Source organism: Glycine max, chromosome 15 (assembly GCF_000004515.6).
Source record: "Glycine max cultivar Williams 82 chromosome 15, Glycine_max_v4.0, whole genome shotgun sequence".
NCBI classification, from domain to species: Eukaryota; Viridiplantae; Streptophyta; class Magnoliopsida; order Fabales; family Fabaceae; genus Glycine; species Glycine max.
Window position 1 is genome coordinate 5,341,168 of NC_038251.2, and position 19,329 is coordinate 5,360,496.

Genomic DNA, 19,329 nt, shown 5'->3' on the forward strand with positions numbered 1-19,329 from the left:
TCAGATAAAAACATTTTACATAATTAATTATATTCATTAAGTAATTTCTAAAAATAATTAAATCTAGAAGTAGACTAAAATTTCAATAAAAAAATTGAACTTTGACCAGGACCTAAAAAAAAAAATAGAGAATAGGTTAGGTGCATGCCTTATTTGGTTAAAAAGTTAATTACATACCTTAATTATAAAATAGGGTGTGAACCAAAGGGGGGTTTTTTTTGGAGAGAAAATCAAAGGAGGTTGATAACTTGATTCTAATAAAAGATTCAGTGAATGTTTAGTTTTAATAATTTGATACAATTATCCACGTCAAAAATAGAAACAACTTGTGAAAATAGAATAACACGTGAAAACTTATGCGTCTTTAACAAAATTGATGCGAAAATATAAAAATACGTACGTCTTACACATATCTAAGGACGTTAATATCTCATGAATACGATAAACCAAGATTTAAATTTTGATTTGTAGAAATATTTAAATATTTATTATTTTATTATCTCATTGTATCTTAAGAAATTGTGTCTTTAGTCTTTATATCCGTGGAAAAAAGTTGTGAACAAAAAACAGAATCATAGTGAAATTAAGAGCAGTAAGTAACTACCAGTGTGGAAGCCAAAGGCCAGAGGAGGTGTGTGAAAATTGAATACGGCGTCGTACTATAGACATGACGTGGTGATTCTCCATGCCCGCGCGCGCACTATAACTTGAATAACAACCCAATCATAAGGCGAGCACGCCTTCTTAACGTGCGCACCCCCTACCCCACTTTCTCACCCCGAACCCTATTTAAATCTACATCCACAATTCAGGAACGGCTTTGTCCTTTCTCTCTCCAACTTTCTCTCGCTTCTTGCGAACACAGCACGGTGTTACGAAGAAAAGTCGCATCACGAACCTTCTTAGAAACCTCGCGGATTCTTCACGATCCCGCGCTTCACGCCTCTTTCTCCCTTCCTTTTTGGAATGGGATTGAAATCCTCCTCGCTCTTCGATTTCGAGACTCGCCACCGGAGGTTTTGCTTTTGGGCCGACGCCTTCTGAAAAAAAAAAAATAGCGAGTTAGGGTTTTGATTCGATCTTTTTAGGTTCTTGGCGATGATGTCAAACGAGGAATTCGATTACTCGTACCTATCGGACGACGACGGAGACGTCGCCGATGACGATAAGCTCTGCATCGATCTGGACACAGTTATGAGCGTTCTCGACGAGGACGCCGATCCTTCCGAGGTATGGTTTTGTGCCTTCAATGAGTGTGTGTACCGATGAATTCTCCAAATTTTTCAATGCCGTGAGTGGAGGTAATTGTGAATTCCGATCGGATATACTGGAATACTGGAATTCAACTGTTCAACTTAACCAATTGTTTGTGATAGTTTATATTCATGTTTCGGTGCCATTTGTATGATTGAATTCTTTGATTATATAAGATGTGGAACTTCTTGCAATGTTAATTTTCGATGGATGCAGTATTTCTGTTTCACTTCTGTATGTTATGTTCATTGCTAAATGCGATTGTCGTGTTAAATCCCTCAATCCTAGAATCATCTTCAATAGGTGCCAGTGACTTGATAAGTCGGAAAGTCTAAGACTTAGGATTATGTATGGCTTATCCAGTTGCCCAACTGGATAAGCCATACAAATGGTAAAATCTGTTTGTACGCCTTCTTTTTTGTGCAATTTGTATGAAGAGTAGTATTGTCATGATTTTTTTGTGCAGCTTTCATTTTCAATTCCTTGCTGTAATGTTGAAGGACATGTGGTATTTTATAACTAGTTTGTGCTGGTGTCGCTGAAATCATTTTGTTTTAGTTAAATTTTTGAGGTGCTGAATTTCATTCTCATACAGAAAAAAAGGGTCTTAACAATAGCATGGAGTCTGAGAAGTCATAGCTTCTGTTGCTTTATGTTCCCCTTGGTCTTTTCAATGAGTTTATGTTTGAAAACATCATTAAATTCAAATTCGATCCTTATGCCTCTTTTGAATACCTAGAATTCATATGTGATATTATCTTTTATTCTGATCTTCTGGATATCATGCTGCAGAGTAGTCCTGAGGATTTTTCATTGAAAAATATTTCTCCCGGTGAATCTGGCATCCATGATAATTTTCTACTTCAAAATGGTATGCAAACTTGTGTGGCCTTTTTTGGTCATTTCCTCTCTTTGTTGGTTGTAATTAGTCTATCGAACTTTAGAAGAACTTTCTTTAACTCTGTATATTGGATATAATATGTAGTGTAGTTGCGCTTTTACAGTAGACCCTTGCCTACTTACTAGTGCCTCAGGTGCAACTTTGTCTTAAAATTTGACTTTAGTGGTTTCAGTCATAAGTTGTTGTCAGTTCTGCTCAGATGGGTCAGATTCTGAGACCAGGGGATTAACTAGTTTATGTGATTCTGCAGGGAATTCTGTCCTTGAATGTGAACATGAAAACCAGGGACCTTCATCACAGACTTTTTCATCCCCAAATGCTCTTGCTGGTGGTTTCAGGGACTCCTCCATGCTTGAAAGTGATGAATTTTGCTTCACAGAAATGACAGGAGTTTCTAATTGTGAGACACCTGCTTACATTGCAGACAGAAGGTTCCCTGTTCCTGAGGCGAATTCAAGCAGCGTAGCTGTCTGTGGAGATAATTTGAACCTGCCTCTGTGGAAGTGTGAAAATGACAGCCAAATCAAGCATATAGGATATGATGCACAATCTGAACGTATGTAAAGTCTTTACTGGGTTATCATTAGACCAAGACATTGGCAACTCGTTCATTCTTTCAAAAATTTACTTTAGATCATAGTGATGTTATACTTGAAACTTGAGCAGCAGTCTGATTATTTTTTATGCATGCAGATGCTTCACATGGTTCTATCATTGAAAATATTGACTTAAATTTTGGAGATTATGAAACCTATATGGAAGACATTATTGGACTTTCTGGTAAACAGGAAAATGACTCGTGTACATCTTTTGAAATGTCGTTTGTGGATGCTGATAGATCTTCACGTGTTGCAACTTCAACTGATTCTTCTATTTGTCAAGGTTCCAATGTTCCCAATGATTTTAGTGACTATTATCCATCTTTGAATTGTTACCAAGGTATGGATGATAGACCTGTTGTTGCCAACAGTTCTGGTTGTTTGCCTAATGGTGTTTATCCTCATGTGCGGAAAAATGAAGAAATGGTGAGGAACATGAAGGTTGCTAAAATGGAGTTATTTGCCGATACAAGTAGTGGCATGCATTCCAGCATTAATGGTGGAATATCTTTTCAAGATAGTCAATTTAGGTTTGCAGATAGTAAATATGCATCATCTTTTCCTGGTAATGTTCTATTTGAAGACAACGCGTCAGTGGAACTTTCAACTTGTGGTTCATATATTTCAAGAGAAGGCCAATCACTTACTGTCAAAGCCGAAAGAGATGAACTGATTATGCCTTACCAAAACTCTGTTCACAGTAATGATGCTGAGTTCAATGTAGGTCAAGAGATGAAACAACTACCTGGTATTTTCCCTGCTGTTGGATGTCAGGGTAATGATTTCTTTAAGTGCAGGGATAAGGTTACAATTGTAACAAGTCAGAAAGCCAAATATTATCAAGATGGTATTGATGGAGCTGCCAATAACTTTCAAGCAAACATGGGAAATTTGAATTTAAAACCATTAGACAAATCTTTGTATAATGCCCAGATATCTATTGCCAGTGGGAAGCAGTATAATTGTGTTATGAGTGAAGGAGAGGGCAAAGCAATTGAACATAGAAGTATTGATTCTCAGCTTTCAAAAGGAAGCATTGAGAGATCCATTATTGAGGATGATTCTGATGTTTGCATTATTGAAGACATCAGTCACCCTGCACCTATAAGTCGATCAACAGTGCTTGGGAATTCCCTTATTACATCACAATCTTCTAGAGGTGGTTATACACATTCTTATATGGTGGGAAGTATGGGGCCCAAGGCGCGTGACGAGCAGTACATATTACGAGTTGCATTGCAGGTTGACACTTTATCTTTGGAAGTTTAAAGGGGATTCATGCAGCCATGTACATAAGTTACTCCCCCCCCTCCCCCTTTTCCTGTCAGGCATGATTTCAAATCATATTATATCCCTTAGTAGTTGTTGAAGGTATGTGAATAGATGAGATTTGGTGGAGATGGTAATGCATGTATATTTTGAAAATGTTATCTTTGGGATAGGGTTGCTTTATAATTGTCCCCTCACCCTCCCTGGTTCTTGCTATATTTTGCCATGGCTTGTAGGACATATCTTAATGTCCTGTGTTTCTGAATTGCAATTAAACTAACTTCTGTTCTTCTGTTGTTGGTTGCAGGATCTATCCCAACCGAAGTCAGAGGTTAGTCCACCAGATGGTCTGCTGGCAGTTCCTCTTTTACGACATCAGGTTACTTTGCAAGTTCAATCTTTGATTTTTTTTTTTTTTGTTGTCTCTCCTTTAAAAATGTTATGATAGTTTTTTTAGGTCTTTGTGATGTCTGGATCTGGAATTTGCCACTCAAACAGAAAAAAAAGGAACATTTATATGATTTATCTTGCAAATGAATGAATTGCATCAATGATAGAAAATAGGTATTTTCTTGCAAAAAATATGGATAACCCCCCATCAGGAATCAGAATCTTGGCTTCCTCATTTCCACATTCACAAAACAAGAAAACAAGAGACAGAAATATTGCAGTGCTTCAATATTTCTAAGGCCTGCCATAAAGCCTTGATTCTTAGTCACCTCATCCTTGCTGCCTTAGTAATCCAAGTAACCATATGAGTCATTGAGGCCTAAGAATCAATTATTAGTAGTTTAATCTAATAATTAATTATTGCTACCTCAGACTTCTGTGAGCTTTAGCCTGCTTCAGTTTGTGAAAAAGATTTGTCTCATGTGTATGTTTGTTCTTTCCTAGTTTCAACGATTCTTTTATCTAATCAAAACTTGTTTCCAAATTTCAGAAACTAAAGTGTATTTTTTCCCTCCAAAGGTTGAAAATTGTTGCTTAAGATATTTTGCTTTCCTTTGGAGGTTATATATTGTTGGTTAACTGTACAAAGTTTCTTGTGAAGTGGCTTGGTGTTTGTTATTCTGACTCCTATACAATCCTTTTCTCTTATAAGTTCAACCCAATTTTTGCTTTAATGCCCTGATAACTTGCTTACTCTGTATCTTTGAGTCACCGTACTAAAGTAGTTGCTATTTCAGAGAATTGCTTTATCATGGATGGTTCAGAAGGAAACATCAAGTTTATACTGTTCTGGGGGAATTCTTGCAGATGATCAGGTCAGTGCACTGCACTCATAATCGGAGATGATAGTTGACTGTCAGCAAGTATATGATTTCCTTGCACTCATAATTGATTTAGAAGTTATTCTCTTGTAGGGTCTTGGGAAAACAGTGTCGACCATTGGTTTAATATTAAAGGAAAGACCTCCATTGCTGAATAAGTGCAACAATGCCCAAAAAAGTGAATTAGAAACTTTGAATCTGGATGCAGATGATGATCAGCTTCCTGAGAATGGCATAGTGAAGAACGAATCTAATATGTGTCAGGTGTCTAGTAGAAATCCAAACCAGAACATGAATTTGTTATTGCATGCGAAGGGAAGGCCATCTGCAGGAACCCTTATTGTTTGTCCAACTAGTGTCCTGCGGCAATGGGCTGAGGAGTTGCACAATAAGGTAACCTGCAAAGCAAAACTCTCTGTCCTAGTATATCATGGAAGCAATCGAACCAAAAATCCTCATGAGCTTGCCAAGTATGATGTTGTTCTGACGACTTATTCAATTGTCAGCATGGAGGTTCCTAAGCAGCCTCTAGTTGACAAAGATGATGAAGAAAAAGGAACTTATGATGATCATGCAGTATCAAGTAAGAAAAGGAAATGCCCTCCTAGTTCTAAAAGTGGAAAGAAGGGATTGGACAGTGCGATGCTTGAGGCTGTTGCTCGTCCTCTTGCAAAAGTGGCTTGGTTTAGAGTTGTCCTGGATGAGGCCCAGAGTATAAAGAATCACAGAACTCAAGTTGCAAGGGCCTGTTGGGGTCTTCGAGCCAAGCGTAGATGGTGCTTGTCAGGGACTCCTATCCAGAATGCAATTGATGATCTCTACAGTTACTTTAGATTTTTAAGATACGATCCTTATGCTGTGTACACATCATTCTGTTCCACAATTAAGATCCCTATCAGCAGAAGTCCATCAAAAGGATACAGAAAGCTACAAGCTGTTTTAAAGACAATAATGTTACGTCGGACAAAAGGTAAACTTGCGTGCAAGAATTTCACACCATCACTTAAGTTGATTAAATAACCTTCTTTTGTGCTCTCTATCCTAGAGTATTATCCTTATTGTTTCCTAATATGTTTCAATTTCTATATTTTATGTTGTTCTCCTTCTGCACGATGGAAATTAAGTTAGAAACAGTTTTGAATCATAGATTATTACAGTTTCCATTTCTTGCACCGTGAGCAACTTTGTTATACCCGAATTCATTCTATTAAATAATTGCTGCTAGCCCTTAAGTAAGACTTGTTTATAACCATGTTATGGTTATCATTTTCTGTAGCCACACTTCTTGATGGGGAGCCTATCATTTCCTTGCCACCTAAATCTGTGGAGTTGAAAAAAGTGGAATTTTCACCGGAGGAACGAGATTTCTATTCCAGACTAGAGGCTGATTCGCGAGCACAGTTTCAGGTATGACCTGTTCTTTACTCTTAGAATGGTATTGAAACATTTAAATAATGAATCTCTCTCTCTCTAATTTTGCCATGCTCATTTTTCTATTCGAAATCAGGAGGATTCTTCCTGGTAGTATACTTAATGACAATCCTTATTCAATTCCTCTTGTCATGTTGTAGGAATATGCTGATGCTGGAACTGTGAAGCAAAACTATGTTAACATTTTGTTGATGCTTTTGCGCCTTAGACAAGCATGTGATCATCCTCTCCTTGTCAAGCGTTACAATTCTAACTCTCTCTGGAAATCCTCAGTTGAGATGGCAAAGAAGCTTCCTCAGGAAAAACGATTATGTCTTTTAAAATGTTTAGAGGCATCATTGGCCCTCTGTGGTATCTGTAATGTATGTTTGACTGTATTTTTATTTGTAAATTAATATGTTATATGGATTAGTGTGACTGATCTGTGTATGCATGAGGTTTAATGTATGCGCATGTGTGTGTGTGTGAAGAAAAATGTGAGTTTTAGAGAGAGAAAAAGGGGAAACAATGCAGATATGAGAAAACACAATACTCTAGTAATTACTCAGAAATTAATACTTGAAATGATCTTATATTTTTTATTCCAAATTTGTATTTTCTAATACTGCTGCTTACAACTTTTACCTAATTCCTTTTCTTTATTACTTATATTCTTTATCACTCTGCTTGCAATCTGATAGTTGTAACTGTATATTATGCTTTGCTGTTGGGGGGTTGTGATTGAGGAAAATAAGAGAGTGGACAAAAAATAAGAGACTTGTTTTTACTACTTGTTGCATTTGATGATAGGTTGGAAGTATGATTGAGATGCATTTTCTTAAGCCCTCTTGCTTGATAAGAGTTAAAATTTAGAGTAATGGGATTATATATAATAATTACCTATTTATCATATCATCATGATTTTAGTCAAGTATATTCCCAAGCCTGACTTCTTCTAGGTTTCTATGCAGGACCCTCCTGAAGATGCTGTTGTTTCAGTTTGTGGTCATGTTTTTTGTAACCAGTGCATTTGTGAATATCTTACTGGTGATGACAATCAGTGCCCTGCTCCAAACTGCAAAACTCGACTAAGCACGCCTTCAGTGTTTTCCAAAGTCACACTGAATAGTTCTTTTTCTGATCAGCCTTGTGATAATTTGCCTGATTACTCTGGTTGTGAAGTGGAGGAATCTGAGTTTTGTTCTCAGGCTCAGCCATATGATTCTTCAAAAATTAAGGCTGCACTTGAGGTGTTGCAGTCGTTGTCTAAACCACAATGCTTTGCTTCCCAAAACAATTCTGTGCAGAGCACTTCTGGGGAAAGTACCGATGGCCTTGGTAGCTCCTCTAGTGCTGACAGAATGAAATCCTTGAATGAAATTCCTGAGAGTCAAAATGTGCTTGAGGAGAGAAGCTCTAATAATTCAGTTGGTGTAGGGGAGAAAGCTATAGTGTTTTCTCAGTGGACAAGGATGCTAGATATACTTGAAGCATGTCTTAAGAATTCGTCGATCCAGTATAGAAGACTGGATGGAACAATGTCAGTCACTGCAAGAGATAAAGCTGTTAAAGATTTTAACACTCTCCCTGAGGTTTGTGAAGTTACATTATCAATAACTGAAGTTCTAAAATTTCCATGTCAGGAATGTTGGGAACAATAGTCAACCCTGCCTAGCGGGAAATGGCTTTGGTTGTTTTTTGAATATTGGGAGTGAGGTACAAGTGATATTATTTAGTTCTATTTCTGTATTCAATATAATTGTTAATTATGATCTTTTTGTCTTTCAGGTTTCAGTTATGATTATGTCTTTAAAGGCTGCTAGTCTTGGTCTGAATATGGTTGCTGCCTGCCATGTTCTTATGCTAGATCTATGGTGGAATCCTACAACTGAAGATCAGGCAATAGACCGAGCACATCGAATTGGACAAACTCGTCCTGTCACAGTTTTACGGTTAACTGTTAGAGATACAGTTGAAGACCGTATTTTAGCTCTGCAGGTATTTTCTTTAGGTTGCCTTGTAAACATGTTTTTTTTTTATAAAAAAATAAAATAAAATTCCTAGGAAATGTTTTATATTGTTGTGGTTAGTTCTTAGGGCAGGGTACGTGTTAAATTAATAGTAACAAATATATGATAAAGTTGATCTAGTTGGTTTGTATTAACCTTTTAATAATGCTGTACCTCAAGATGCTTCAATTGGCTTATCTTTTTTCTGTGGTGCTTACATATTTGTGCATGTGGTCTTGATTTTCTTAAACATTTTTCTGTGTAGATCACCAATTCATATCTGGGCTTATACATTTGTATTGGTGATTGCTCACACTAGAAAATCTGTACTCTCTTCTTGCAGCAAAAAAAGCGAAAAATGGTTGCGTCTGCCTTTGGAGAGGATGGAACTGGTGGTTGTCAAAGTCGCCTTACAGTGGATGATCTAAAATACTTGTTTATGATGTGATTAGACATATATCCATACAGATATATAATTTTAATTTTTTGGATTGGTGATTTTTTTTTTCTGGGAGCAGGTGTCAGTGGGTTGTTCTTTTTGGTGGAAGCAGAAGAAACAGGGTGCTGAAAATTTTGTAGCATGGCCTCTGTTGACACTCGACATGAAGATTATATGAATTGTCTTTTATAGAGAGATGATTCAATTGTTTACCTTGAAATTTTGGTTTAGTTGTTAACATTTGTATAGGTTGTAGAGAGTAGTAGCATAGACAGAAACATAGAAATTGTGCTCATTGTAAATATTATAGATAGATAATATCTCTTTTCCTTTTCCAATCTTAATCTATTTCGTTTCTTTTAATTTTCAGGTGGTTTTGACTTTTCATTTTAAAGTGAACCTTCTGATAATAAAGTGCACTTGTTGAATTTCAATTTCGTGCCTTATTATTTTCCCTTAATGTGATTCATTCGGACTCGAAGATCAGAATTATATGGAATAGTAGGCTGTTGGCTATGTACTCTGTATGAGGAAATAATTTAGTTTGGTTTTGATTACTGTTCTTAGGTGTTTATGCGTAACAGTGTTATACTTCAAGTTAGTTCCTGAAAATATATTTGGTTAGTCATTAAAGTTTGGTCATTGAAGTTTATATGCCCTTTGATTTAGTTTTGGTAAAGACATCAGGACATGAAACTAGATGTGCAAAATATGCTAATTGTCTTAATTTTGAATGGAGAGAAACTAAACTAATCGTAAAAGACCAAAAATATATCAAGTTATGCCCCCTACTTCGCTTAAAAAAAATTAAAAATAGACTCTCAACTTGATATTAAATTGTTTAGGTGTCAATATTTTTTTATTGCAATTAGGATGGAAGGAAAAATTGGTATTTTAATTTTGTTTTTGTATTTGAGGAAGTGACAATTAGTTGAGTTAGAATAAAAAAATAATATAGTAAATGTCGTAAAATTTGTTTACTTTTAGGTTTAATTTTTATGCATCATTATTATATATATTTTATATTGTTAATCAATCAATAATTATTGTTTTATGATTTTTGAGATAATTAAGATAAAAAATCAATAAATATATCTTACAAGATATTTTTTTATTAGATGAAATTGTGAAATCTCTTCACATTAAACATACTGTTAATTCACCAAGTCAGTATTGGAGATTAGAGTAGATACATGAGAGTTTAAGTTTAATTTTTATCATTATTATTATATACTAAAAAGTTAATGATGGATTATTTTTTTCTTTAATTTTCAAAGTGTTTCCTGTTTATTTAGTGAAAGACTAATTTTTTAAATTATTATCACTCATCCAAGATGGAAATTCGATGAAAGTTCATCCTAGTGTTATTTTTTTAGAGACTTGTGTTATTTTCTTTTTAAACATGAGTTTTAAATTTAAATGAAGATTAAAATGAAAATAAGTCAAAAGAATCTAACGTCTTTATTATAATATCTTGAAGTTTTATAGTACTTACTAATCAATTTAAAAGTAAGTATATTAATTTTTTTATTCATTGATAATATATCAAAATTAAATTAAAAAAAATATTGTTATTGGTTTGACAAGTTATTGTTTCTTTAATAAACTGCTGATATTTATTAATCTCAAATTTTGTAATATTTTGAGTTGTTGGCAGAATATTATTCAGAGAATATTATTCAAATAATTTTGGGTGAAAGACTTACAATTCATATATATTCTTTTTTATAATTAGTCATTGTAATATTTACGCCAACATTATACAAATAAAATTTTAAATACTAAAAGGATGATTTATTGTATTAACAACAAATCAAAGGAACAAAAATTAGAGGCCAAGGAATGCATTAGGAATTATACTTTTACCACAAACCTATCACTTATGGTCCCATGGTCAAGACATTGGGTTTTGAATCCAATAACCTTCGGTAAAATTAGTTAGTATGCTAGCTAATTGAATTTAGTAAATCAATGAGAATAGGGTGAGAGTTATGTGAAAACTAGTTATTCCTAAGAAAATGTTCTTATTTTCTCTACTACACCATAGGATAGGACATCCTTATACTAGAAAAAATGATACTTTTGTCATAAACTTTAAAGTATATGCACAAAAAATAAGTATAGAAAAGATATCATGTTATTTCCCACATCTAATTTTTTATAAATAAACTACATATAAAGTATTCATGCTCATTGAGATTTCGGGAATTTTATAAAGTAGATGTATATTTAATTACGATAGTTAACTTCTATATGCGAGTTTTCACTTAAATGAGAATAAAAAAAATGGATTATTTAGACTTAAATAACTATTTTAGACTTATATATTGATCTACTTAACTATTTTAGATAGCATTGATGATTATTGCTCTTAAATAATAAAGAGGGAGGAAAAAGTTTTGAGTTCAAATGCTTCATATTAACAAAAATTAACAACTAATATTTGTTGATAAAAAACTTATCAGTTTTTCAAAAGACAAATAATGCATCATTCCTTCAAAGAATGTCACATCAAGTCTGTTCTTAATCCTCTACATCATTGAACAACACAAAACCATTTTCAAAGCTTTTGAAAATAAGAAATTGGAAACACAAACATACTTATTATAGGCCATTACACATGATGCATTCCCTCAAGGAACTAGGGGGCACACATAGACACCAATTCCATAGTAGGACTGTAGTTCGATACCATTACCAAGGCCATGCAGATAGCAACTACTTGAAATATTTTGGATATTTCTGAGATTCATAAATAAAATGGAAACATTGCTAACTTAAAAAGAAAAAAAATGCAAACCAGATAATTTGGTTTTGCTTCCTACCATCATCATTTGTATTTAATTGTCATCCTAATGGAACAAAACCCTCAGGGTTCTTCTAATAACCCATCGTTGGTAGATTGATCTCTCTCACTGCTTCTTTTTTTTTTATATATTTTTATCTCGGTGCACTATCAAGGCATTTGACTTAGGCCATTGAAAATAAAGTATAAATATATATCACAATAAAATAGTTGTGTAATTCTTTAATGTTTTAATAATTAATTGATGAAAAAATAATTAAAAGTGTCATTCAAAGGTATACAACTATGGATTGTAATAAACACGCATGCACACACACGCACATATATGCACATATTAGAACAACTTGATTATAAAAAATTAATAAATAATTTTTTAGTTTAAAAATTAAAAAATTAATATAAAATCCTAAACCCTCAATACCTAAACACAACCTGTTCAATACCAATAACTGCAGCAAAAAGTGGATTCTTAACTTACTTATCACAACTATATGACCATTCACTATTACTCCTATATATATCACTAATGAAATCCAAGAAAGATTGTAACAACTCCATTAGCTTTTCTATATGGAATTTTATTACGTGTATATGCTAGGACTCTGATAACCTTCCTAGGGTGGTCAAAATGGACAGGCAATCATACCTTGTAATAATTAAGATTGTTAAAAATAAGTCATACATATATAAAAATGTTCATTTATTCCACTATAAAAATGAGTTTAAATAAGTTTAACTTAGTTTTATTATAATATAATTCAACTTAATTTAAATCTTATAAGTTAGAGATGAGTTGCAACCCTTTTTATTTTTATTTTTTTAAATGATTCATTTTTATTTATTTTTTGAACCAAATCTTTAGGTTTTGGACAAAATTAACTAAACATTGGTTAGAAACTTGAACTCAGATTAAACAAAGTTAACACACATTTTTTTATCCATATAAATTTAAGGTATTAGAAAAATTAAAGTTAAAACACATTAGTTAAGAAAAAAATAACCTACTTGTTTTATAACCCACAGAAAACTAGATACGCATTTCTAACTTGTAATTAAATTAATCCTACCTAAATATGTATTATTCTATATTGAATAATCCTATAATACAAATAATTGAGTTTTAGGCCTTTAGTCTAAGGGAGTTGCACTCGGATGGATTTATGGAGGTGCTGAATCCCTCTAATTTCTTTTGAACAACATTTGTTAGTTTTCTTACTCTTTTTTTCCTACCAGTTTAGCAGCTCTGTCTAAATATAGGTCGAAATTTCCCAAATCTAATTGGAATGTCTTAATTTTGTGCTTTGTTATCTTTCTTTCTGGTGCTGCATGGCGAGGACTTGGAAGGAGCTTTAGAATTTTGAGCGGGGTCTTCTCATTTTGTGGACAAAAAAACATAAAGCCTAAAGGGTTGAATTCTGAATTAATCTGATTATCCGCAAACTTCTCGGTGTGTGTTTGTATAATAGTTTGGGAATTTGTTAGACACTAGACACATTCGCATGCACCAAAAATGAGAGTATAAATTTGTAGATTCACACTGGTTTTAATGCGTTTAGTGTTTACAAACAAATCTTGACAGTTCAGATTTATTTATTTATCTACTTTAATTTGTATAGATTCTTGAACCAACGACATATATTTATTCCATACATGTGAAACTCAATCCATTCTTTCTATTGTTTTGAAAAAAAAATTAGAAAATAGGAGTAAGCAACAGACTTATCTGATTTTCCACTATCTTGTCAATACTGATCCTGGTGCATAGTTTGTCCCACGTACTTGTTAGATAGCTAGTGTGTCTTTTCGTGTTTTAGATTGGTTAGACAACCAATATAAAATAGACATTAATATTTTACTTTTCAAACGTGTTATCCTAACCATACTTAAGTAGACTCACAATGACAAAACAAGATGTTCATTTTATATTAAAAAATTGTATTTTTGTAAGCTAATTTTTATAAATTTTTTAGAACGATGAATGAAATGGAAAGTGTAAAGAGAGATATATGAGATAAGATAAATAATGTAATAAAAAAATAGAGAAAAAATTGCATTATAATTTTTTTTATAGAAAGTTGTTATATAAGTAATAAAAATCATTTATATTTAGACAATATACGACATGTTAGCTTGAACTAGCTTTACTTTTATTCACAGGGCGCGTCTTATCTTGGTCTGTAAAAATTATTTATTTAACATTTATGGAGAGAGAAATTAATAGGCATAAATTATTTAAGAAATTCTATTTTTATTCATATTTTTATAATTAATTAGGAGAGAAATTAAAAATAAAACAAAAAAATGTGAAATAAAATTAATATGATAAAAAACTAAAAATTAATTATAAAAATATGTTGCATGAATAAAATAATTAATTTTTTCAAGTAATATGTGAATAGTTATAAATCAAATTATAAGTAATTTGACTCAATCTTAACCACACATATATGAATAACTTGGGGTGAACAAATGATTGTGGACTTGGGATGAATCATGCTCACCCCTACACATAAATAACAAAGTGAGTTAAATACAAATTCCCAGTTAAAGCTTAATAAGCTACGGGCAGGGATTATCAAAGTTGAGTAACTAGAATCGTTAAATCTAATAAGAACAATATTAAAAGTAACTACATATATACTCAAAATTTAAACTCAAAACTACTCAATAAATTAAAAACAGTTCACTAATTATTCCACGTGTGTGATTAGTGGTATAAAAAAAACTATTTTAATTTCATTAATTTACCGATGAACAGTTTTAATTTCTACTTCACAAACGAGAAACACGAGGCCACCTAGGAAAGTTGGATCCATCGGATCCTATTCCCAGTCTCAAAATTTAAAACTATAGAAAGTGTGTTAACAAGAATAAAAAGTAAATAATAAGAATCATGGATACGAGGTTAACACAGTGATTACAAAAATATGAAGAAAGAAGGGAATAAAAAAGAGATTAAATTTAATTTTTTTATTGTTAATTTTAATAAAATTAACGAATTAACATTTGTTGATTAAAAAAAAATCAATGTTTGTAAATAAATCCAACTTTAATTCCATTATATCTGTTGACTGTACTGCCATTGATATTCCCCGGATGGTTACACCTCACCTCGGTTCAATTCTTGCTTTATCCATTGCGCATGCATGCACACCTTTTCTTGCCAGAATTGCCTATATACGTATTCAATATTTTAGGTCAAGTTCCACGTTTGGAGTAACATGCTTGGGCAGAGGGTTTTGTATAATCAAACAAACAATTGTTGGGTGGCAAACATGCATGTGCTATAAATCGTAGCTAGCTAGTTGAGGAAGAAATATTCCAGCAATAAGTAGATAGAAAAAGGTTACAACTTGCAAGTACTTAATTACATGTGTTAGTATTAATAGCTTATGTAATTAAATTGTGGACTAGGTTCCTCCCCACTCCTTTCTTCTGCATGGCCCTTAACTATATTGTAACAATTATTTTCTCATTGATTTGACAATGAATTGACTCCATATTCCTGCGTGATCTTAATCCCATCTCCCATTTAGAAAGTGCGCCTTATCTTAGCATTAATTTGATTATGGGTTACTACAAATTCTGAAACCTATTAAACATCTAGAAAATTGAAAAGGGACAAAAAAACTGATGCTTATTATCACTAAAGGTTAATGTAGTCCAACTCTTGACGAATTGAACATTTACGTACGTTCAGTGTTTAGTAGCCACATGAAGACGTGTCCCCTTCATGATCGAGGTAAATGGCCACACACCAGTTTCCGCACCCAAGAGGTGGAAATGCACTGCTCTATAGTCATGCCACATTCTACTTGAAATATTAAATAAGGGGCAGATCTAGCTATAATAATATATCTATCATTTTGAGCGAGCTTAACACCCATTGTTTTTTTTCTACCTTTGATCAGAGTCCTGCTTTGTGTTGGTGGTCCTGAATTAATCAAAAATATAAATTAATACATAAAAATTAATTTACAGTTAAACAGGTGGACATCTATTAGTTATTGGCCATATAATTAATTAATGTTGAGTTGATGTTATGTGTGTGGCAATACTCTTGTGATGTTATATATGTTGAGTTGATCTTAATTCTTAAGGACCACATTTCTGATTTCTGACAGTTTCCTGTTCGTATAAGCTCATTTCATTACCTAAGCCCACTTACACCTCGACTAGCTAGTATGGAGGTATGAATTATATTGTACAACCATCACATAATATTATTCTAATTCTAAATGTCTCCTATCAGAATAAGCTAAATAAGAATGTATATTCGCAACCACAAAATTGAGTTTAAATTATTAAGTAAGATCTTATATTTTAGTTTTATAAAAAAAATTAGGAGAAAAGATTCTAATAAAAAAAAATAGCTAATTTTCTAAGAAAATTAATTTATTGATGAAATTAGTGGACACTTCGCACAAGATATGGTAACAAAAAAAATAAACATGCATTCAACATCTGTTTTTTTTTCTTTTTCTCACGTAATAATAGTAATTTCAAACTATGGAAATGAAGAACTGCCTTCAAACACTGACAAATAGAGAGAAATTAATTGCGAAAAAGAATAATTTAAAGATGATATTCACCCATTCTTCAGATTAATAAAGTCGGAATAATCATAAAAAAGTCACTGTTCAACGACCAACTTGATTACTTCTTGCATTCCTCTCAGCACTTAGGGTTCCCCTAGTTCAAGTCATAACGCACAAGGTTCGCCACAAAACTAAACCTTTTACTTTGTGATGATGAGATTCTTGAAAATAGCAAGATTTTCATTACATATTTTAGAGGGCAACGACCATTTTGGAATATATACCAAAATGCAATTTCCCTCTAATGGCATGTTCATCAATCAACAAGAATATGGTCATTGGTCAATATGTAGAAAGATATATATACTGCTTGCGCAGTGACTTTGTATGGTCTTTTCGATATGACTATATATGCACCGAATAAAGATTACTCAACGATTTTTTTTCCTCTTCCAGTATGGATATATATACCTATATAGTTGCTGTTATCACTTTCTAAAATTAGTTTCTTTAATTTTCTAATATAAAAAAAAATACCTACACACTATTTTTGTGTACTGATTACATCATTTCAATTCTTATATATAAATTTTGCTTTAATTCTTGAGCAGGATTAGTCCTGTTGTTTAAGAAATATTGAACCCTCGTTTGAAAAGACAAATTAAATAGGATTATTCCTTTTCACCTAAATGATTTTTTTTCCGTAAATTCAGTATTTTTTTATTCAAAAGTAAAAAATTAATTCTTCAAAGGACTAAGATGCATTTTAAGAGGTTGACCATGTCAACAAATGAACTTAAATGAATATTAGTCTTTAGAATAAAGTAATAAGCACTGTATAACTATGATTTCTTTTCACGTGTACTAATGATCAAGATAAAATCAATTCATCACTACTCATCAGTTTATTGATAAAATTGTATGTAGCGTTCATGAAGTGCACAACAACGAATTAAAAATAGATGATAATAGTTTTAAACTATTCTGCAAAACACAAGGCCTGCTGATTGGCTTACATAAACAGGAATCTTGACTTTATAAATGAGATTTCTTAAATTTAGTTCGCAAATCTCAAGCCGTTTCTTTAATATATTTTCCTAGCTAGTTATTATTTATTTTATTTTACTATTAAATATTCCAAATTCTTTTTTAAACTTATGCATATTGGCATCTACGCATCACTTGTATTTTTATATTATATTGTATTGTAGATCGAGTATGTCTATAATTTACATACTAGTTCTTAGAACACAACTCACAATTATGTGTTTTCCTTATAAAAATTAATTTATACAATTATAAATACGGAAAATACACAAATTAATATGCAAATATAACATTTTAAAAATAAAGTATGTGCTACTTAATTCTTGATGTAAACTATTTAATTAATAGTTTTAACAATAAGCTGATGAAGGAAAGTTTCATATTTGGGGCTATCCATCAAACATGTATTTAGTGCATCCTATTTAATTTTTTACAGTAAAAGAGTACTGCACTTTGAAGATTGAATATGTATTTGTTTTTTCTTTCTATGCTATTAATATTGAATATAATACTAAATTTTGTAACAAATAAACCACTTTATGTTTTCGCTCTTTTAGTTGTTGTTTCTGTTTTTTTTTTTTTTTTGTGCGCGCACTCGAAGGGAAAAAACAAACAAATTAACTAACTTTGCAACAAATATTGATTAATAGAGTATTTTCGTGTAAGGGTTGTGAGGTCAAGCTAGGAATTTGAATTTCTCACTATTGTTGTCAGCCTATAATAGAGTATTTTCGTTATTTATATTCTTTCTGATCTTTACTCATTTTTTTCACCCATAATTTCCTCTACACTAATTTACATACGTCAAGGTTTAACTCTAATTTTACTCGGTTGGTTTGGCCCGATGCTTAGAGTTAAGCCTTGAGATTTGATGGTAAATATGAAAAGCCACTTTCAAATGCTGTGTTTAGTCATTCTAAATAACGCTTGGCTTATCGTAACTACTGACACATAGTTAGTCACGAGGTGTCAAACACTAATTTAATACATATTAATTCCTTGATAAGTATCATGCGTATTTGGTAAAAAAAAAAAAAAGTATCATGCGTATTTGCAGTAAAAAAAAATGTGTCATGCGTATTTTATGAATATTTTACTTTTAAGTATAAATGTAAAATTACTTTTAAACTTACGCATAATCCGCATATTTCTAACAATTTACTTTTAAATATCTAATCAAAATCAATCTTATAAAACAATCAATATTAAATACAGGAATCCTTAAATTTACGAAAGATAAATCTCTTTTCAACACAGTTTATCTAGTGGATATAAAAAACACAGGGTATCTTGATATCTTTGATGTACTTTGATTGAAATGTTTAATCGATTCTTTAACAATGACTGCAGTAGCGTCATAATTCCAACCGATAAATTCTTCTTCGCTCATGCTGACCATGTTAATTTGTCTTTTAGAATACGTTGTTCTTGCATACAATACAATGAATAGCTAATAATATAATTTTTTTCAGAAATCATTTGATGGTATTGATGATAGCAGAATAAATATAGAATGAAACTAAGGAGCAAAGATGGGTGCGCTCTCAGTTTAAAGGATCTCGATATCCAGATGATGTATTATCAGATACAAATGGTATAAATTAAATTAATCAATGAGGTATATTTTTGTTGAAATTTTCTCAACATTTATTCTTTTCTCCCCCTTTTCTTCATATCTTTCGATGTTTCCCATTAAAATAAATACATTAATCAATGTATATCTATCTATATCAATATAAAAGTAATATAGACTTAAATACAAATATTAAATGTGAGATTAATCATC

The 19,329-nt window shown here is 32.1% G+C and overlaps 1 protein-coding gene across 6 annotated transcripts; it reads left to right on the plus strand.

Moving 5' to 3' along the window:
• The first annotated feature begins 808 nt into the window (after positions 1-808).
• On the plus strand, positions 809-9,785 carry LOC100805307 (helicase-like transcription factor CHR28). 6 transcript variants are annotated; one of them, XM_014767985.3, is made up of 12 exons: positions 809-1,230; positions 2,047-2,125; positions 2,406-2,711; positions 2,849-3,996; positions 4,331-4,402; positions 5,211-5,288; positions 5,388-6,264; positions 6,571-6,701; positions 6,866-7,087; positions 7,664-8,296; positions 8,493-8,702; positions 9,057-9,785. In XM_014767985.3, exons 1-12 carry the CDS (start codon positions 1,099-1,101, stop codon positions 9,159-9,161), a joined length of 3,993 nt encoding a protein of 1,330 aa, XP_014623471.1. In that variant the 5' UTR covers positions 809-1,098; the 3' UTR covers positions 9,162-9,785. The 6 variants fall into 6 exon arrangements, 4 of the variants coding, with proteins under 4 accessions (XP_014623471.1, XP_014623472.1, XP_006597415.1 ...); XM_014767986.3 differs by having other exon boundaries at positions 7,676-8,296; XM_006597352.4 differs by having other exon boundaries at positions 1,092-1,230; positions 2,052-2,125.
• The last annotated feature ends 9,544 nt before the right edge of the window (positions 9,786-19,329 follow it).